General features: G+C 42.8%; 1 protein-coding gene across 1 annotated transcript in view; it reads right to left on the bottom strand.

Moving 5' to 3' along the window:
• The window catches only part of LOC119445320 (small G protein signaling modulator 2-like), a 161,522-nt gene that overhangs the window by 116,682 nt on the left and 22,102 nt on the right, over nucleotides 1-22,738 (bottom strand). Inside the window, exons 2-9 of the mRNA XM_037709634.2 lie at nucleotides 20,900-20,975; nucleotides 18,139-18,322; nucleotides 15,165-15,296; nucleotides 14,513-14,580; nucleotides 11,202-11,380; nucleotides 9,749-10,095; nucleotides 6,658-6,725; nucleotides 2,248-2,415 (exon numbers count right to left, since the gene is read on the bottom strand). Coding sequence (XP_037565562.2) covers nucleotides 2,248-2,415; nucleotides 6,658-6,725; nucleotides 9,749-10,095; nucleotides 11,202-11,380; nucleotides 14,513-14,580; nucleotides 15,165-15,296; nucleotides 18,139-18,322; nucleotides 20,900-20,975 — 1,222 coding nt within the window. The remainder of the gene's footprint in view (nucleotides 1-2,247; nucleotides 2,416-6,657; nucleotides 6,726-9,748; nucleotides 10,096-11,201; nucleotides 11,381-14,512; nucleotides 14,581-15,164; nucleotides 15,297-18,138; nucleotides 18,323-20,899; nucleotides 20,976-22,738) is intronic.

The raw sequence follows: 22,738 nt of genomic DNA, 5'->3' as shown, positions 1-22,738 counted from the left end.
TTTCATATTCAAGTCAGCTAAAAGCTGGATACTTACTCGGTATATTGTAATCCTGCATACTACCTGTCGCACAAGATAGTTGCGAGACTACTTTCCTGTACTCAAATGTGTCACTAATGAGGGCCAAAAGTTCTATAATTTTGTGCATACATTTGCTTCCTTTAAAAACATGCCCCCAGGTTTTAAACACCCCTGGTTCTGTAGAAGCTAGTACATGTGTCCATTTCCATAGAGGAGTTACAGTACAGGCTTTGTACACAGCAAAGTTTGATACGAGGGCACAGAAAATACAGGATTTTATCATACAGCATATTAAAAATTTCTTATTGAAACAAAATAACTCTGGCGTAAAAAGTAATTTCTACAACTGGCCAAGACTGTCTGCTCATGCGATGGAATAGCCATGTATGCCCTTCAATGACCCAGCACCGTCAAAGCAGACACTGCACACACAATCTAACTTTACACGTCACTCAAGAGCTGGAAGTCGATGGCGCCATGGTGTATCCTCGTACCCAATAATGTGCACATTGAGATTCACATAATGAGAGAACAGACAGTAGGAGGAAGAGTGCCAGTAAAAGTCCCAATACAGCTGTGCAACCATTAATTTAAAGAAAATTCTCAGTTTACTTAATTAATAAGTTCATTCCTATTATTGGATTTAGTTTTCTGCCAAGTGAACCTCACTTTCTAACAGCGCAGGTAAAAAATAACTTGGTAAGAGGCACACAACCCAGGTCATTTATTCGGCTAGCCACGAAACGTGTAACATCTTTTAAAAAAAAGCTAGTTATCAGTGCTGTCACTCAGAAGGTAAGCAACCGCTTTGTAGAGCTCAGAAAACTGGATGTAAATAGTACACATTTGTGGTCCACTTTATTGGAAAAACCTGCACAATATCTGCAGTTTTGTCCAAAGCAAAAAGTAGCAACATGAGTTAATATATCAGTAACACAACATAGTAATACTAGTACTTGAAGGTTTCTGTAATGTGTAGCCATGGCATCGGCAAGGAATGAAATTAACAATAATACTGCAATCATTCCCAAATTCAGAAACTTCCTTTAAAATTGTAATCCAATGTGACACTGTTTTGCAAGTGGAGGGCAGACAAGCAAAGGTGCCATATATTTGAACTACATGTGTATTCCCTAAGCATTTTTTACACTTTATAAGTCTGCTCAGTTATCAAGACAGACTGTAATGGAAACTACAAAAATCTCTTTCTTGTCAGGCTTTTTTGCCGCATCTCTCTGTGTTGCTTTTATATAAATAGAACAGGCACAGAAAACACATCAACAGAAGTAAACGAACAGCATATGTGAGTGCAATTTCTTTGGCACATCAACTCACCCAGCTCACAGTATTAACGTCCCTTTGTTTTCTGCATGGCAAATGATGACATTAAACTAATCAGTGTATTAAGTTAATTGCCTGGGTGCCAGGTTCGCAAATGCCAGAATTTTGCCATTTCCAATCTGTCGGAAAAATCATGCAAATATTAATGCCAAATGCATTATTGCTTAACGTGGGCTGTGAAATGCGACTGCCAACAAGCCACCACAAATAAAATCTTTTCAGCCCATCAAATAATACCAATTCATCAACATTTTTCACTCCTGCTCCATACAGCACATGTTCACAGACTGATATTAGCCTCAAAGAAATGGTCTGACTGGATGCTTCAGTTGCATGCCCACAGATATGCTCTCCATATATACATTTAATTCACTGTTATTATTCCGTAAACATGGTCACAGATCTTATTTATGTAACAGTATCTGCAGGTAATAGAGAGTTCTAGCTCATCCACAGACTTCATATCGTTTGCAGATTACCGGGTTACTGGAGACATAAACACGAGCGGTCAGGTTGGGGAGGCCACCTGGCGGTGCAGAGCTCAACCAGACACAGAGCTATTATTGCAGTAACCAATTGTATTGCACTTTGCTGCAGGTGTAAAATTTCTGCAGCGGTGTAATCGTGAGCACGTTGCCTTTTCCTAATTTTCATTTTTTTTACAAGAACACTCGTGTAACAAGAAAACCTGTTTCTAAGGCATTGTGATTAGACGAAGCGTTGTAAGATGTCGCTACCGGCATTGTTGTTGCCGTACGCCACTTTGGTAACCCAGTAAACCACAAATGGCAAGAAGTTTGCAGACAAGCTAAAACTCTCCAATAGCGCGCTAACTTCGTTGGTGTGCTGCTGCAAGTGACATAGCTCCAAAGGAGGACAACAGACCTGTGCCGCTCTGCTGGGTCCACAGGGGTGGGTCCAGCTGCCCGTTGGGAAGCAGGCCATTCTCCAGGCACGACAGAAACGCCAGCAGATGTCCTCCCCGAGGAAAGTGCATGGGTGGGCGCTGCACTCCGTCCTGCCCCACCAGCACCAGGGTACCCCCAGAGTCACCTGCCCCAACAGCAAGAGCCGTCCTCCTGAGGCTACCTCATAATTGCAGTGCAGAAGTGAAAGGCTGCACAATTCTGCAGGCCATCCAACTTGTGAGGCTCAAACCAAACCAAATAATTAGGTTCATAGGCTACACTGTTCCTCCTTACAGCTACCACAGATTATAATCTTCTTGTTCATTATAATTAAATATCCCTTTGTTTATCTTTATCTTCATCAACACTTAACCACTAGTACCAGTACAAGCACTGAATTCTGCTTGTTGCCTTGTATGCATTACTTGTATGTGAGTTAACACCACATTTAATCAACTTTATGACCTTCTGTTAATTTTATGCATTTTATGGACATCTTATACAGTTGAACCTCCACATAATGAACACCGATATAAGTATTTATTGAATATAACAAAGCATAGTTTTTCTCGCTGACATCAGAATGGATAAATTTATGTTTATGATGAATATCAGATTTAATTAAAATATTTTAGTGCTGGATGCAGTTTCACAATGGGGTTCGACTGTATTGGTAAAAATTCTGTCTTTCAATGCAAGAAGTGTAAATTAGGAAAAGCAAAAAAAAGCTGTGGCTCTAATCCACGCTGTGAAGGTGGTTGGACAGCGAAGCTGTAAACGACACCCACAATGATTACCCATTGTGACGTCACTTGAATTCACACACGTGGCTCTACAAAGAGTGAAACCAGAGACAAGTGAAATATATTTAACCACACCCTATGTTACTTCACAACGACATTATATTCACGCTGTTCTTCTGGCGTCTCTACTTTCCGTGGTCTACCCATGGTAGCCTGGAATGAACTGAATGAGTTGCTAGACCGTGGTGACGTCACTACGTGATTTCTATGTTGTTGGGCACTTTTCCACTCCGAGTAGCTAACGCAACCGTAATCTTTACCGGGAAACACACGCAGGCAGTGGCGCACCAACGGGGGCGGTTTCGGGGGTTGTAATCCCCCCCCCCCTGAGGCCGAGTTAACCCCCCCTTTTGTTTTACCCCTTTTCTTTCCTTGCGCCTTTGAGTACTGCAATTAAGATGTAAGACGCGCAATCATCTGCACACTCGCAAAAAGCGTATTTTTTGACAATTTCCCGTGAAGAAATTGAAAGTAGTGCTGTTTAGATGGTATTGGCAGACTAAGGCAAACTGTTAACGCCCCCCTAGCAGAGATCCTGGGTGCGCTACTGCACGCAGGAGAAGGAACGCTTTAAACGACACCCACAATGATTACCCATTGTGACGTCACTTGAATTCATACAGGTGGCTCTACAAAGAGTAAAACCAGAGACACTGGTTTCATGAGGGCCGGAACGTGTTGGAGGTTGTTCCCATTTCACACGTGCCTTATCATCCATCATGTGGTTTTGATGCTTGTTCTGTGGTTTTTCTTTTGAAAACGAGTGCTGAGCTGTATGCTGTATGCCTGATTTCAAAGTAGATATGCTGTTTGTATTCAATTTTTAGCCTGGCGTTTTTTGCTTACGCCAACAACAGGAAAATTTCCTTGGCTTGTAGAGGTATATAACTTCGCTGTAAAAAATTGTGAGTTTAATGCCAACTTCTATAACAAGGAAGGGATATATTACACCAGCCTATGAAGAGAAGCAATGAACAAAAATTATATGTGATTTAATTACATTTACAATTTCAAAATAATACCAGGAAAAAGGGGCAGTGTGTTTAAACATGCTTCAGGGTGTGATGTAAGTACGAACACTACACTAAAATTAACTAAACAATCATCTCTTATTGAGCACAAAATGATGGTAAAGATTATTAGCGGTGAGGAGTTGGAGTAGCGCCCTCTACGAGTGACGTCACGGCCAGGACGGCGCTCGCTCGGCTGCTGCGCGCAGCTCGTTCCCTTCGTGCATGCTTGGAGTATTGGTGGCTCGAGCCGTACTTATTGAAGGATATGTCGGCTTCTTTTTACTGTCATGCCTGAATGGCAGTTTCTTCAAAACTGCCAGGCATGAAAATTTGTGGCATGGATATCGCAAGCTATGTAGCATTGAAGGGGTCTACTAGTTTTGCAATGCGTATATGCGCAGTGTTGTCCATTAAACTTTGCGTAAAAAGAATGTCTGCAATTTCAACACATGAAGTTATGTATGATGCTCTGCAAAACATCTAAAATTCCCTTAGTGCTTAGCTATGAGAGACATTGCATTTATACAAGAAAAATCTTGGTATTGGTATTTGATGTCAATATTATAAATGCGTGTTAGAAGCAAACTGCACAGCGAATCTTTTGATTCTTATTACTATGGAGAGTTGTTCTAGTCAAATGTGGCTACTTTATTAATGCGTAAAAACGAAGAGTTAGGCACGCATTTTGCATGAAAACGTTTGCTAATACTTTCACCGTTCTCTGAAACAGGCACCCAGAAAACGCATTGCTCATGGCAGTTAACACGACGGCGCGTAACGTATAGTATGTATATACTTCAATAATACCATAACAGCAATCACCTGAAAGAACAGTTTCAGTGGTTAAGATCGAGAGCCTATCAATTGCAAGCGAGAAAATGTTTCATAGTAACCCTCAGTTGCCTTTATCGACATCATGGCACAGCCCTTACGCAACTAAATCTACCGACTGTCGTTATGCTGAGGCACGCATTATAGTGCGAAACCCATCAGTTTACTACAACTTCGAATTGAAACCATGAAGCAGTTATTTAAGCGCCAATTGCAATGCCTAAGGTATACTCGAGGCTATACAGTGCAGCTAAGGCTGCGCTGAGGAGGAAAATTCAAACGCCTTCTGCCTCACCATGTCTCGATCCAGGATTGTCTAACTACACAAACTGAGAACTATTTGCTTCGTGAGTACATAAAAGAGAACCTCACATACCCACCTCATAGAGAAGACACCAGACGCCCCAAATGCATTCACTTGATTTTTGACCACCACAAGGGAATAATGATATCTTCAATACTGCTAATAAATGAGGCTTCGGCTTTTTTCTTGCTGCAGCCACACTGTCCAAAAGGCATATTTCACTATAAAATTAGGGCCGAGCAGTCTGTGTCAGTTCACCAAACAGATTCGTGATGTCTGTTCCTCAAGAAACAAGCAGCAGTAAATTGCACAAGTGAGTTGTACGTGTAGTACGGAACATGTGAATAAATATTGATACATTCCTTTGCGTATTCTGTAAATAGCTGTAAGTCTCAATTAGCTTTACTTCAAATTACCGCCACTTCAAATTAACCGGTGAAGAACGGCCTAATTTTGAGAAGCAGTTAAAGAAACAAGTGGTGCTGGTTGAGTTTAAACTGCATTGTCAGGTCCTCATGTTACTGCCGAGCGTTTCTGTGAAGAAATGAAAACAGATAATTTACCATGAGGTATCGTCACAAGCAAACATGCTTTAATGGGTTAAAACCAAGGTAAATATAGCAGTCATAGTCACATTGCTCGTTGCACCACTACCGCTATGGTATCCTAACTGGATTCTTATGTGCTATGTTTATGTGTTTATGCTTTTATTAGTTACGCACTATTTATGCTTTTTTATTAGTCCCTCAATCTGCAAAGTCTAGATCCGCGCATGAAAAACACGCAATGGGCTGGTCTGAGCTCCTTCAGCTGGCACTACAGTGTTGCCCTTGACAAATAAATAGTCTAAGAAATAAGCTCTTTGAATAAGTTTCGCAAATGAAGGTGAGGTAAAAATGTATCTGAGATGACCGTCGTAAGTATACAAGCACAGGGAACTACAGCGAACAAGCGGAAGCACTGCAGAAGGCACCCAGACAGCGCCCGAACGGCAGCAGACGACAGGCGCTAGTCCTTGCCCTGACGTCACGCGAGCGCCGCTCGCAGCGCCCCTGTAGGTTGTTCTCGGGGCTAATAACACTGAACTATCTCAAATTTACACGTAACTAAGCACAAGTGGTTGGCATTGTTTGGTCACTTCGGTTGAGCATGCAGCTGTGGTGTGGATGCACCGTGATTCCAAACACAGGAGTGACGTCTGTTTCTTTTATCTAGTGCTGGGTTTCCTCAACTCATATACAAGATGGTCAAAATGCTCATAAATCAGAATTTTGATGTACCAAACTCAGCACATAAAAAACAATGCATTGGGCATTATGAGGTGAAGCATAATTTCTCCAACCTACTCAGGACTACAACTATTGGTTACTTTTCACAGATAGTTCATGGTAAAAGCAGTCTAAGAGAATGGATGCTCTGTGTGAAAGAGGCCTCACCTTGCTGATGACAGTGCAGGTACACAATGTCCTCCATGTTGACACTCAGGGCATACTCCCAGTAGATGCTGGAAGAAAGACGATGCATTAATGCAAATCGAGAGCCTTGGAAATAGCAATTTTAAATGATTTTCTTATGTCCCTCAGACACCAATTATGATGGACTGTTGAAAAATGTGTGATAGACACATAGTTTTATTCCAAGGCGCCACAGACTGTATTGAAGGAAAGCCTATGTGGCTGGATCCTTTGTGAATATTATAAGTTCTCATAATTACAGAATAAATAAATGCTGATTTATTGCACACTCCTACATGTAAAATTTTTAGTAAAAGTCTGAATCATCTTTGGTAAATAATGTGCTCAATATATTTGTTGGCTGCAGACACTATGAGAAAGAAAAAACTATGTTTTCACCTTTGCTGCTATTGGTGAAGCCACTGCTAGCAGTGGTGTACCACGAGTACCTCTGTGCAAAATTTGTGTGGAGATCAGACAGTAGCTTAGCAGGAAGAGTCGTGTATATCTGACGCTCTTATTAACCCAACACACAGTAAATGTCATACTAAATTATATGATCACGACTTTATTAATTGGTACAAAACTGTGCAAACACATAGCTCAAGTAGCATCTTGAATTGGGCTGGTTGGTACATATCTTTACTAGGAGGTTACAGCGCTAAAGACACAATGATGACGAGAAGTAACAAACATGGCGCTGACTAACAACCAACTTTCATTGCATGTCGACGTCAATATATATACTGGCTAGCTATTGCTACATTACAATAAGTACTAATGTATTTACCCAGCACATGACTTCGCTTTGTTAACGATTATCGCACATCCCTGTTAGTGTGTGTCCCTTTTACTAATCCAGTATATATTGACTTGGGCATGCAACAAAAATTGGTTGTTAGTCAATGCTGTGTTGCCTCTTCTTCTCATTGTCCTATCTTTAGCGCTGTTACCTCCAAGTTAACATAGCTGAAAGTTGATTGGAGATCGCGGGATCGAATCCCGGCCGCAGCGGCCACATTTCGATGGAAGCGAAATGCAAAAACGCCCGTGTGCTTGCGTTGTAGTGCACGTTAAAGAACCCCAGGTGGTCAAAATTAATCCGGAGCCCTCCACTACGGCGTGCCTCGTAATCAGAACTGGTTTTGGCATGTAAAACCCCAGAAAGAAGAAGGTTCTGCTCAAAAGTATTTAGTGTTTAATTACAGGTAGTACTTGCATAATGTGCTGTCAACTCTAGACTTGCACTGCTGGAGGCATCACTCAATCCGTCTGCTTCAGCTTGCTTCTAAACCTAAACATTCGTCCCCTATTTTCCTTTACCTCTTGCTGCCTGCTGTGTGATATCATCATCAGCCTATTTTTAATGTCCACTGCAGGACGAAGGCCTCTCCCAGCGTCTCAGATTACCCCTCTCTTGTGCATGCTAACTCCATCCTATACCTGCTTAATTTCCTAATTTAATCACATGACCTAGTTCACTGCCATCCTTGACTGCGCTTGCCTTGCCTATCTCTTGATACCCATTCTGTAGCTCTAATGGACCTCTGGTTATCTGCCCTAGGCATCACATGGCCTGCCCAGCTCCATTTTTTTCCCTCTTAATGTCAACTACAATATTGACTACCCCCATTTGTCCTCTAATCCACACTGCTTTCTTCCTGCCTCTTAGCATTACGCCTAACACTTTTCCTTCCATTGCTCTTTGTGCGGTCCTTGAGTGCTTCTCAAGCTTCTTTGTTAACCTCCGAGTTTCTGCCCCATATGTTAGTACTGGTAGAATACAATGATTGTGCACTTTTCTTTTTACCGATAGCAGAAAGCTGCCGGTCATCATTTAGTTATGCCACAAGCATGTGCTCCCATTTTTACTCTTCTGTAAATTTCCTTCTCATGAGCGTGATATACAAAACTCCAAATAGGCAGTGTGAGCTCACTTTCTTCTTTTCCTGCTCGCTCTTTGAATGAATGTTGTTGCATTTCTATCTCTCTCTTTGCCAATGGCTCAAGCTGCTTGGAACAACACATGGTGTCACATCACCAGAGATCTCGCACCATCTGAACCTTATTTTGTTTTCCAACCTCACACTTAAGTATGTGCACATTATGTCATCCACTATTATCTTCCTTCTCATTTTTTCCATGTCCATCAGCATTTTTTCCCAGTAACTTTCATCACTCATAGAACTTCAGCCTTAGCCCACATAGAAGTGAAATGGAGTATAGTGTGGTAGATACACATGCTTCCAACCTCTCCACCAGATATCCCAGCGAGTCAGAAGCCTGCTTATAAACTGACCATGCGCATTCTAGCACTTCCAACGCCCCCAATGAGGTTGACTGGCCTGCGTGGATCCAAGAAGTTGAAGACTCTAGCATTGCATTTGGATTTGGTGCATGTACCAAAGAAAGCCAAGTCAGCCCACTTCTCTACACCATGGTGTGCCAGGAAAGAATAATTCTCAGGATGCTTTGCATCTCTGACCAAGACTCAATAGAACTATTGAACAATGAAGACAAAATGCAGCACTTATGTTTGCCAAATCCAGAACTCCCGCTTGCAAGAGTATTTGTTTGAACAGAAAGGAATCAAGAAGCAGGAGAAAATGTGGACAATATGCATGCATGTGTCCTACACAGTCTTGCAGAGAAACGTGAATTCTGGAATCTGACAGACTGTGTTTAAATTCCATGGTTTTACATGCAAAAGCCCCAATCTGAATATGAGGCATGCCGTAATGGGGGACTCTGGATTACTTTTGACCAACTTGGGGCTGGGTTTCTTCAACATATGCATAGTGTATTAAGCGCTTTTACATTCTGCCCTTGTTGGAACGTAGCCGTCATGGCCGGCATCAAACCCATGAACTCGGCTTCGTGATAAAGTGCTCTCTAGAGATTGATCGATCAATCAGTCAATCGATGAACTGAATAATCAATCAATTAGTCAACCGATCAGTAGTCAACTGACCAGCTGACCAATCTACAAATAAATTGGCATTCAATTAACCAATCAGTCAATCCTTTCTAGTGTCCCTTTAAAGAAAAGGCAGCAGTCGGTTGTCTGACCAACCTCTTGTCCTGGCTACTGCCCAGGGAGTCTCCGGACGAGCTGTCCCCACTGGTTGTGCCATTCATGAGCTGGTTGGGTGTCCACTTGAGAACTAGCTGGGTGCCACCTTGCTGGTGCAGTGACAGGTAGCCTGGCAGGGGCTCACCCGCATGACATCGGGGCTGCACGCGCACGTTGTTCTTGCCGTACAGCAGTGTGGAGCGTGCATTCTGGTGAAGCGACTCGACATAGTCCCGAGCCAGCCGGTCACAGCCCCCTCCCACCGATGCACCGACGACACGGCCAACTGGACCACCACCTTCTTCGGAGGAGCTGCCACCGGTGGTGCCACGGAGGTCACGGCGACACTGCGATTGCACATCCCAACTTTATGGGTGCCGTTGTTGATGCATTGACAGTTTACATCTTCTCCCGTGAGAGAGATGCATTGCTGGAACATTGCTCACTCGCTCATTGTGCACTACTGGTCGACAAAGCACTGCCACCAAGATACCGTCACCAACAAGTTTTGTTCCACTACACCCAGGATTTCGTTGTGGCTTGTTTGTGCCTATTTGATGCAGCTTTCACAGCAACAAATTTCAAGCAGTGAATTTCATTTTGCATCGATCAATGCCTGAAAATGAACTACTGAGCTGCAGGATGAAGAAGTTCATTTGAGTCTTTTATGTGCCCCCGAAACATCCAGGACTGGACCCACCCTCCCACTACAGTCTTCGTCACGAATCTCCTGGAAGTCAGTTGTTACCAATCATTTCCTACATGAACTTCTCCTTGTGATATGCCATAGTTTAAGTGAACCCACCTCTCTTTATTATGTCACGGTGACTCTGAGAGTAAGTAAAAGAAATGAAGATAAGATCACTGTTACGCAGTACCAAGTGACTGCAAGCACCCATGAGAGAAATATAAAATTTGCTAGAAATTGTAATTGCGCATCACTTCATTCAGAATCATGAGTAAGAAAGAATAATGTCTTATTTCATGATACAGTCAAACCTCGACATAATGAATATGGATATAATGAATTAAATCTAGAATGTTTGTTGCCAATGTGGGAGAGCACTGTAATCAGCACATGCATTTAATGAATATTGGATATACCAAAGGTATCTTTTCTGATGATGTGGCTTCGTTATAACTGAGGCTCGACTGTACAGACTTCGCCACATAACATGACCGATTACTCCTTTTGTGCAATGGAAAGGAAGAGGCCAGGACAACAAAGGACAGAGTAATTAAATCAGTGGTCCATGCTGCCTCGCTTCTTCACCATGGCTATCCTTCCTCTTCAGTCAAGTACACCGGTAAAGAAAGACTTGTCAGCAGCCTATAAAATGTTTTCGAAAGCAAGAAAGCTGTACACAGGGCTCAAAGTTACGACCTGCTTTTTATGCCTGAAGGAAACGTTTTTTTTTTTTTTTTCTATCTGCCATTTATCCTGCTTTCCCACCTGGAGGCCCAGTCGCCTCGTTGGCGGTGGTGTGCCTGCAGTGGCAGACCCCCCGGCACTGGCTGAAGTCGGAAGCCCGCTGGACAATCGATGGCGCTGCACCAGCTCATCGGCGGGTGGGTCCGTCCAAAAGTGGTCTTGTGTCTTCATTTTGGAGTAGTCCAGAGCGCATGGACCCACTGCACTCAGTGAGACAAAACACATACACACTGTTGCGTAGGCACTCTGCTCCTTTACCAGCACACTAATCAGAAAAGGCCACAAAACTGGCCCTTTTCTCATAATAAACTTCGCTCATTGCAGAGCTAGCTTATGTACCTCCATAACAGAGTAGCGCAACATTCTTCATCTTTCTGGGGTTTTACGTGCCAAAACCAATTCTGATTATGAGGCACGCCATAGTCGAGGGCTCCGGATTAATTTTGACCACCTGGAGTTCCTTAACGTGCACTACAATGCAAGCACACGGGTGTTTTTGCATTTCTCCTCCATCTAAATGCAGCCACCACGGAGTAGCACAACACATTCTAGACAAGAATAAAGACAAAGCAATGTGTGGAACCTCGCTGATACGATTCTCCATAATGCGTTTTTACGGATAATATGCTTCTTTTTCTTTTCCCAGTAATACGATTTGTTGGGCAATAGGTTGGATGATACGATTTTCGGATGATACACTTTATTTTCCGGTTCCCGTGAAGATCGTAACAACGAGATTCCACTGTATTTGTTTATGACGAGAACTAAATTAAGGCACTGGCAATTGCCTGATGTATGTCCTGAGAATAATTGTGCTAATAGAAAGAGTATATCTCAAAATGATAGAAATGAGCACAGCCTTATGCCTCTAAAAATAAATATGCATATTTGAAAATGGGCAGATAAAATATTGCAAAGAGTGCATAAGTCAACTTGTTGAGGTGAAATACCGCAACAAAATGGGTTGACGGGCCATGTGAGCTCACGTAAATACATGCACATTCATCTTTGCCAAGTGTGGTCCGCATTTCATAGTTATTTCAGAAATGCCATTGTGGCTTTTGCAGCTTTCGTTTTTGTGCACGTGAACTTTGGAGAGCTTTTGTCAAGAACTGTTGTTGCCTGTGCCAGAATCTACAATTCTGGCGCATTAATAAATCTAGTCAAGGTGCACTTGAATGTTTAAAAAACGGAAGCAGAATCAGATCACATATTAAATTACAAGCTTTCAAACCATAAGTCTGCCACACACTGTTGGCATTTCGGCTTTAACGACAAAGTAAAAAAAAAAAAAACTTTTTTTTTTGCTACAATACCTGCAGTGTGCTCTGTTCAGATTAGTTTTTGCAGCATATATATATGCTATTGTGATTTACATATACTATCGCATGGGTTCTCAAAGTGGGTTCCGCGGAACCTACGGGTTCCGCAGGCCCCTGCTCGGGGTTCCGCGAGCCACTGATAAGTTTTCCCTGGTCCCGCTCTCGATAAGCTCTCGACAAGGGACCCTAGTCTGTAAAACGTCTCCTTCATTTTATGTATCGCTATTTTGCTAATAATAATAATAATAAACTTCAATAATAATAACTATCAAAACGGCGAACACGAGGTGCGCTCGATCGAAAGAACCTCTATTACCCATGCCCGAGTGTCAAAAAAGCACATCACAGTGCGTAACAGCAACGCGCGAACTGCGCAATAAATACGCAGGCAGCTTTTAGCCACCCAAACTCTGAGAACGGGCAGCGCGCCTAAGCTTTCACACTTGAATCTCGGAGGCCGTAGCTTACCACCATGCGCGTTTCTCCTATTTGTAGTTAGGGTCGGTGCCGATAGTGTGCGCACTGACGCATACGTTGGAGGAAAAAAAAATAAAAAAATGCGCGGAGCGCCGCAAATGCGCGCCGCAGAAGAGCAAGAACGGCGTAGCGTCCAACCGAAACGAATCGGCGTAGTCCGCATCGCCGTGGTCCTCAGCGGCTATCGTACGCGGCACGTGACTGACAGCAACGCCGAAGCGCTTCGTGCCTAATTGGCTGAATAAAGGCTTTAAAGCCTTTATTCTTGCGTTAATCGCCGCGCGCAACACCGCGTTGGCGGCTAGCCGCGTGCCTCCGTAAGTGCGTAGTCGCTATCTCTAATCGCGTCGATAACCACCGCAGTTTCGTCCGCAGCGGTTGCGGCAAATAGTAGTTTCGTTTTCACTCGATGCGCGCGTCGGCTGCGTGCCTTCACAACTGCGCAGTCGCCTCCCATGGAAGCGTCGATAGCGACCGGCCGCACTTTCGTCCGCACTTCTTGCAGCGAACGGTAGTTTCGTGTTGACTTGGTGCGTGCGTCAGCCGCCTGCCTTCTGAACCGTAAAGTCGCCGTCCATGATCGCGTCGATAGCGGCCGCGGTTTCGTTCGCAGCGGTTGCGGCAAGCAGTAGTTTCGCTTTGATTCAGTGCAAAGCTGTCGAAGATAAAAAGCACCGGCTACATCGCGATGGACGGACAATTCGTTGGCGAGCAACTGAGTGGCGAAAAAATAATCGAGATGTGCGCCCGTTGGTGTGCAAAGCGCGTCTCAGATGAAAACGCGCGCCGCGAAGGATGTCGCGAGGCCTTCGCCGCTGCTAGCGCTAATCAGTCATGAGATGAATTAGAGAATTTCAGCTTCCGCACTAGTCTTGTGCTAAATAGAAACAAGATTTGACGATTCATTGATTAAATAGAAGCGTGATGACGTATGAAGTACTTTACTTGTTTATTGTTTTCTTGATACCCTCGATCGATAATTCGACATTCCGTTAATTCGGGGGGGGGGGGGGGGGGGGGTTTCTTTGGCACTTTATGGAGGTTAGCAGGGTTCCCTGGGATGACCGTACTTGAGAACCCCTGTACTAATATCGCATCAAGCTACCGCTCAGTTAGTATGGCCGAAATAATCTGCAGGCATAGATATTTTCTATAAGTAGCTTTCCATTCTGCCGTAAAAATGTTGGTCATATATAATGGTACACTATACTTTTTATGTGATCAGCATATTCAGTTTTCCCTGCTTTAAGTTTTATGCAAACATGCAATCAGTAGTGATGTCGACTTCCCCTTACCTGAAGCCCAAAAAAGCCTAGCCTTGTCATAAAAACTAGTCTTTATTTGAACAAATTCTAAATTCTTGCGGAGTTCGAAGAAGACTACATTGCACCGTAGTCTAAAACCACGGCTTTGTCATAGCCACAATTTTAATGCAGATCGCTTTCTGAAAAGTGTGTTTTGACTTTAGTTGCTGGCTCATTTTCTTAAATGCTAGACACTTCACATTGAGGTTACACACACAGCTGAACTTACCAAGCAGGGAAGCCAGAATCTGCCCAGAGACAGGGTCAGCCACCAGGGCGTCTTTCTCGTAGTACTTGCTGAAACAGACCACGCTCTATTTGTAAAGTCTTGTCTTATCAACAGAAATACACTGAAAGCAAAACAACCCCAAAGATTCAGAGCAGGCACACAAATGTAAGTAGGGGCTTCCATTTTCATTGCTCTGTGTGTGGCTTCTGAGCAAGGATCAAAATACTGTACTTTTCAGTGTAAAAGTTGCAATTTGTTCAAGTGCAAAAGAAGGATTAAATTTTGACATGAACAATATATATGATAACATTGCCTCAACCTGTAGCAATGTCTGCTGAACGCACAAAAAACTTGAGACAAATTTTATCAGACAGTTGAACTGCAACATCTATAGGAAGGACAAGCAAGAAAAACTACTGGAATTTTTCAGAAAGATTAAGAGATCCCGAAGATTCTTTTTCTCGTTGCTCATTCTGGGTAAATTACTCCACACCGTTGGCTTAGACAACCTATGTTCAGTAGATCGCCAGCACTGTTATTTGTCATTCGGTCTGCACACTGTCTCTTTTACACTGATTTCCTGCATTTAAAAGCAACACTGTGAATGGAACACTGTCCAGCTATGATTACAGGTTCCTGTGTGATAACTAACCTGGAATTGTGAACCAAGTGGTCAACAATGCTCGCCAACTGCTTTTCAAAGAGTGCCAGCCGGATCCAGATGTATCGGCCACTGGCGGCCCACAGGGAGCGACGACTTGTTTGGCTGCGCAGGCGGCTCTCCCTGCATGTTGCATACCGCAATATCAAAAACTGTCACCCCAATAAGCCAAGCAAGCAATGGACTTTGTGATACCACTGTGACACACCAAGGAGAGACCCCAAAAAAAGCAAAACACTTTATTAATGGCACACTTTTGCCTGCTAGGTTTGCAGAATTAAGACAAAGGCATGGTATTTCCATCCAGCCAAGCTCAAGTCTTCTCTGCAGTCCTCATTATCATTACTGTAGTTTAGCACAGGTGGATGCCAACGACATTTGACACCATCAATAGAGAGATTATCGCCCAAATGCTCAGCTGACAGAAATTGCTGCATTAAAATAGAGGAAGTAAAAGTCAACAAAATGCATCACAAAGTGACCTCAAAAGACATGGCCTCATGCACAACACATACTTGACTTCTGGTAGGTGCTTACATCACCTCAAGCAGGATGGGCAATAAGGAAGGACTTGCTAGCTGATGTCACTGAGACATTATGCAACCTTTCTAGCTCCAAAAAGAACAACCTTGGCAGCTGCTTCAGAAAGCTCCCGACAGTGAATGACAGACCAAACACACGTACATATCTTGGTTGAGCAGGCAGGTGATAGATTGGCGTCACATTCCGTAATGCTGAGTGTCTCATGCTACTCTTGGGTTGCACACAAGATCAGCACACACAGCTGTTTCTTGGTGCCACATGTCACATGGCTCAGATTCCTAAACTCTGATATATGCCAAGGGCCGTGGTGAAAGGAATGGACCACATATGTCCTTGGCAAACTATACAGTGATGCTATCGTTACATTTCTTAATTAGTGGATTGAGAAGGCCTTACAAATAGTTGCTGCGTAGTTATGACCATTGCAATCTTGCAAATGCATTTAGTAAGTCTATATAGAAGTCAAGGTTAAATCAAGGTCAGCAGATCACACAGTCCGTTTTCATTTCTTGTTTTCATGTCAGTGTGTACTATCTTAGCAGTGCAACCTTGCAACATATATCCTTAGGTCTTACTGCTTGCTCACCTGACACCTTGGCAGAGGATCTGACATTTCAGGATGCTATTGCTTCTTGCACATCTAACACAAACCACAGTCACACATACTGCACACAACACTGTAATGGGCCATTGAACTTCCATTTGAAGAGAGACCTGGACGTACAAGGTGGTATGGTGCATCTGCTGTGCTGCTCACACTGTCAGGCATTGCATTTGCAATGTTTTTCAAGCTTTCAATTCATACTGATGATAAGCTTCTGCTTTTCACAGTAACCACATTACACCTCTTTCCACTTTTTGTCATTGATGAGGTAGTTTCTCACTCATGCTGTGCTTCTTCTGATTCTATACAAACAGCTTCATGATCAACTTTTGCTTACCCAGATTTGGCAAACAGCTGTGCCAGAGACAATGAATTAATTGTGTGCCTCATATTTGGAAGCTACCGGGTGGTAATGATATCTCCGACACAGAAACAAGAAATTTGGTCTTGCACTGCCAATAGAGGACATCATATAACCTGTCACTGGCTGCCACTGGGACATTTTGACATCATTGCTAACAACCTTGCCAATGATACTGCCCAATGTGCCCATGCCGGAGCACTGACATTTCTTACCCTGCTATCAAGAGTGGACAGTACAAGAGAGGTTCACCATCTAACATGTAAAATTGATGCTGGTTTATTGAAATACTTTGCATTGCTACAACCATTGCTTATGCAGCCTCAATCTGTCATTGCAACTGCAGTTACCAACAAGTATCTCCCAATGTGACACACACAACACTGCTTTAGTGGCTGTGGGTCAGACTAGCTTTCACTAATACATATAGCTATCACAAGGAATCGCTGGCTCACATATGCACTCAGTGTAGATGCGAAGAGGCTGCAGTTCCTGCTTCGACAAACAATGCTAGTCTCCAGTGTGCTTTGAACAGACTGGAACCTGGTGTCACCACTCATAAGCCCTGAAAGGCACACGAGTACTCTTTCAGGACTTGAAGGAAAGTGACCAACTGTAGACAAGCTGTGCCTTGTCTAGTGCACATGATTCATCTGAACTCCTGTCTTCTCCCTCTGTTTCAAGGTGTAGGGTAGCAAACACGGACAAAGTCTAGTTAACCTCTGCTTCCCACTCTCTTTCTCTGGCACAGAAGGAAAGCTTGTCCTTAGCCTGGAGGCTTATATTTTTTCAAGGACATGATTATAGCGCTAAAGATAAAATAAAAAGTAGTAGGACTGAGAACTGCCTCTATCGTCACTTACAAATGAATGCCCGTGTTGTCATACATTTAATTACGTCTTTGTGTTTGTTATTGTAGTGATAGCTAGCTGTTAAGCGTACTACTCCAAGCATATGTTGTTGCATGTGCGATACGTGTCGTCATCACATTCATCATCGTGTTTCCTAGGCAGAAGAGGTTGCCAGGAAACTCCATGTGTCCCCAACCAGGATTTGATCCCATGTCTGTGGCATGTGAGCCATCATGGTACTATTTTTGCACTGCATAATGTCAGAGTGCTGTTATCACTGTCATTGTGGCCGTGCCGTTATCACTTCTGTCATCGTAATCATGCCATTGTGCAGTCGTCATCGATATATCATCATTGCCTTCATGCTGTGAATGTCAAGGAAGCTTTCATTCATTTACGTAGCCCATGAAGCTTCCCTCTGAGTGAACATCTACATTTTTGAATGGTAAGCAAGTTTGCTGGCTCAGCACTGAGCCAGGCCTCTAATGGAAAGTTGTTCTCAGTTTAGCTGGAACATCTTGGCCCTGAGAACATGCTCTGGCAGAGAGTGGTTGCTATATCAGTTAATGTGCCCAGAAGTTGAGCACTTGCAGAAGAGGCACTCACGTTGTAGACGAGTCTGAGGTCACGGCTGCTGCTGCTGCTTCCATCTGGGTGACTGCTCGGGCAATGGCCGCAGCTGGCTCAAAGTGCTTTGCCATTTTGTGCAAAAGTGCTGTGGTTGAATTTGTCTTGAAAAGTCCTAGTGCTCGACGCTTCAGGCCATGCGACAGGCATGCATCCACCGCCGCTGCATGACAGTCAAACATGTGCCATGAGGAAAATGTACTTTAAGCACTTCCATATTATTATTGATCAGGTAGAAACAATAGACAAATCGAGCAAATTGTGTGAGCTGCAATGCCTGTATATAAAATAGTGACAGGCCGAAAGTTTCTGCATGCACACTTTAATGAGAGGGAAGCGGGTATATCTTAAGGCAGTAGCTGTCATGGATTATTCTGACTCCCTGTGTTTCTGTCCAGATGCTGTGCCAAAAAAAGCTGTAAAGTTGTCATGGCAATGATGAAATAAAATAAACATAAAATATTGTAGAGAAAATGTTACTTATCTAGGAAAACCTCCCTTGTGGTCATTACCCCACTCATGTCAAGATCGCTGTTGAACAAGCCTAAATCTGCTTTTCATGGCTCTTCAGGACTCACTTGAGTAGCATAGTCTATTTTATATGGAGGGAAACTCATCATCTCGAATCGTTTCGGTCATGAATACCTGTACTCAATTTATGCACTAACAAGCAGGATAAACCTGATGGTCAATGGTCAATGATGGCAAATACTGGATCAACCTGTACAATACTGACTTACCTACTCTTCTAGAAACCTTGCAATATATTTGTCTTATGCCAAGAGGTGACAGTGGCGCGAAACAATTGATTAAATGGGTCATACAGATGAACTGACGTGATTTACCTAGAACTATACTCTGAAGCAGCAATCTTGGGGGTGATGCTGTGCTTGACAATACTAGCTGCTGTTGGAGAAGGGCCCGTCCCACACTCCTGTGGTATAGTGGTAGTACTTGAATAGTATCCTGTTTCCTCGGCATGGTATATGCCATACCATTATTGTGTGGGAAAGTATGGTATATGGGCAAATGGGGCACTATAGTCTTCATGTATGCCTAATTGAGAGAAGTACGCTGCTCACAAGAATTCAACATGCTCAAAACTGTCCAGTGCAATGTAGATGATGCCATAGCATTACTAAGGTTCTATTTAGGTATAAGAGTCAAATACCCAAACCCGCCTCAGTAATCCAGTGGTTATAGTGTTGCACTGCTGTGCTTGACATTGTAAGTTTGATCCTAGCCTGTAGCAGCTACATTCTCCTAGGGGTGAAATGCAAAAACGCTTGTGTGCCATGCATTGGGGGTGTTGAGATAGTGAGGTTGGTCAAACCGTCTGCATTTATTCAGTGTTTCTGAGACAGAGCATGTGCTCCAAGGAGAAATGAAGAAGACGGTGCATGAGCTGGCTTGGTTCCCTCATGAGTGCGTCGCACTCTCCCAGAGCTGATGGCAGTGGGGCTGCTACAGGTGTATGTTAAAGAATCCCAGGTTGTTACAATCAATCCGGAGCCCCCACACTACGGCATGCTTCATAATCAGATTGTCGGTTTTGGCACATAAAAACCCCAGATTTCAATTCAATTTTTTGTCAAATATAGTCTAGGCCTACCAGAGTCATATAGATTCTGTCTTGTGTAATAGCCAGTCGTCTGTCACCTTAGACAACAAAGATGTACAATTTATGAGTGGCATCATTTGCTGTTGCACCTTGCATATCTTACATGTACCATGTGCCTTTATATTTCTTGTGTATATGTATTTTGCCAAGTGCAATAAAGCCGTTAATTGTGACTACAGTGACTGTGCTGCCTGATTCTTGCATCTTCTGTTCTTTCTGCAATGTTTGTTTTCTATAACTGCTATCAACATCATCAATCTGTTTAGGACCTGTGCAGTTCAAAGACACCTAGCTATTGGTCTTGTTCTCTGTCAGCTGACTTAGTGCTATGGCTGAAAAATTCTAATAATCTCATTGCTCCGTATAATATAACACTGCTCTCAACTGTGTTTTACTTGACTTGGAACCTTGTTATGTTACTCTATAGACCTTCAGGTATCCATGCTCCATGCATTACATTGTAATTCCATATATAGTAACATTGAAGAATAAGATGGTGGCAGAACTGCGAGTCACAAAACTAACTTGTGCCCACAAAACAACTAACACTCAAGCCAACGATAGCGGCGAGTACAGGGGGGATCTTCAAAATTTGATTTATGGGTCTTAGCATCCTTTGTCTTAGCACCAATTTTTGTTTCTTACCGTGAATCTAAACCAATTAATCCAATTTGCAGTCTTAATGCTTAAATTAAGCCTCACGAATAAATATGTTTTGTACAATCAGCATAAAAACTAATGCAAATGCTTCACACAAGAATTGTGAGACTGCTTTGGCACTCCAGAGCCAGTACAAGTGGTGCACGTGACCTTAACGGGCCCTGTTATTAATCAATCAATCCCACTAATACTTCCATTTCCTGGGGATGTGTGTGTGAGCGCAATTCTTCTATTTAGTGATGGTCATTGATCATTATCATAATTCTTCCACTGCATGTTCTGCTCATATGCTCGACAACAACATAACACAAAACTAACACTGTCACGAAGAGTTTTTCTTGATAAATTTATTTTGACTTAATTTGCCACTCTAACCTATTTGCATGCTTGAAAGTGAATACCAACAAAAAGTGTACATATAGTGACACAGAGCCTTGTGGCCCTTAGCTGCACACTCACCACAAAGGGAAGTGATGCTGCTGCTCTCCTCATGGACAAACTTGCGGGTCACTGCTTCTTCCATGATCTGCTTCACCTGCACAGTACACAAACCACTTATTTATTATGACAGGTGTTGTCTGTGTGTCTGTTTAGACACAAGGTTGAGAAACCGAAGACAGTTCCAAGAGGGCACTTGCATCTAACTTGAAGGATGATAAAGGCAAATATTAGACCTAGCTAGACTAATAGCCTAAAACACTGAGAATTACTTCAGCACTTTTTCTGCTCCAAGGGGTGACTGTGTCACTGAGAAAATGAGATCTAAAAATCATGTGTCTTTTGCAGACAGCAAGTAAAAGGTGAATATTAATAGAGATATGCTAATTATATTTTTAATATGTGTGATTTATTAATATTTACCTATTATAAATGGACATGACACACCATCGGGAACTCATCCCATACTTTCACAGCAGCAGTGCTGATCCAGTTCTATTTTGCATCCGATGTTTATTATAAATAGGGTTCATCATTTTCCATTTTCATTTTCTGAAAATTCAACATAACTATTTCGTTTTTATTTCCTCCCAAAAATTAAGTTGCTTTTAGTGAATATATTTTTCTACGTGAACTTTCACTGGCTTTTCTTGGTGGGTGATTTTTCACATCAAGCTTATTCGCTTGATTCCTCAGTTAGTTTGCTAATTTTGTGTTTTGACTGTGCATCCTGCTCTTCAACACTGTAGTTGCATCTAACACACAAAATAAGAAAGCTTTTGAGAAGCAGTCTTAGCAAGAGCAGGATGTTTTGTGACCATGCATTAATTACGAGATTACATTTGATATTTGAGCATGAAGAGAATGAGACTTTTACAACATTATGCGCACGCATCCACAGAGGACCATTGTGCTATTTAGGTCCTCCCTGGATTGCTACAAATTTTCTTTTTGCCTTTAGCTGTTGAATTATATGGAATGAAAAATAGATGGTTCTTTGCGCAACCTACCAGTAATTTGATAGTTTTTTTACCTAACCATGTTACAAGTTAAAACATTGTATATCCACTTTGCTGAATCCTGTATTGTAACTGCATTCACTATCTGTACCTACTCCTGCTATGTCTTCTATAAAGACAGCAGTATTTGCAAATACGTTAAGAGACAGGAAGAGAGCAGTGTGGATCAGAGAGCAAACGGGGATAGCCAATATTCTAGTTGACTTTAAGGGGAAAAAATGGAGCTGGGCAGGCCATGTAATGCGTAGGATGGATAGCCGGTGGACCATTAGAGTTACAGAATGGATACCAAGAGAAGGGAAGCGTAGTTAAGGACGGCAGGTGCAAGTTGGAATCAGCTAGCGCAAGACAGGGGTAATTTGACATCGCAGGGAGAGGCCTTCGTCTTGCAGTGGACATAGATAGGCTGATGACGATGATTTGTAAATAACATGTGGGTTCACTGCTCCAACGAAAGAAATAAGGGAAATCAATGGTATTCATGCAACAGTAATGTGTTAGCGTTAGTATTTGGCCGTTTTGCACAGAGTGATAAGACGAACACTGATTAAAAGCATCAATGGCCAAACAATGTTGTTCTTCTTGAGACTTCGCAGTACACTTCTGATACCTCGCTTCAGCTGCTCTTGCCACTCCTCATCCATTTCGACTGTGCACTGCCGACGACTTGTCTCCACTACCACTGCCATACAGCATTGCCTTCGCTTGTCCATTTTGGCTGTTCATCTTTATCACATATGGTCTTGGCATTCTTCCTTGGGCGCACTTGTACAGGATCACTCATACTTCTTGTAGAAGGCATGGTATCCATCATTTACTTTAACTATACAGCCCACAGAAC

The sequence above is a fragment of the Dermacentor silvarum genome, chromosome 3 (genome assembly GCF_013339745.2).
Source record: "Dermacentor silvarum isolate Dsil-2018 chromosome 3, BIME_Dsil_1.4, whole genome shotgun sequence".
NCBI classification, from domain to species: domain Eukaryota; kingdom Metazoa; phylum Arthropoda; class Arachnida; order Ixodida; family Ixodidae; genus Dermacentor; species Dermacentor silvarum.
Note: the sequence above shows the minus strand (reverse complement) of the source record. Positions and strands in the feature narration are given on the sequence as shown.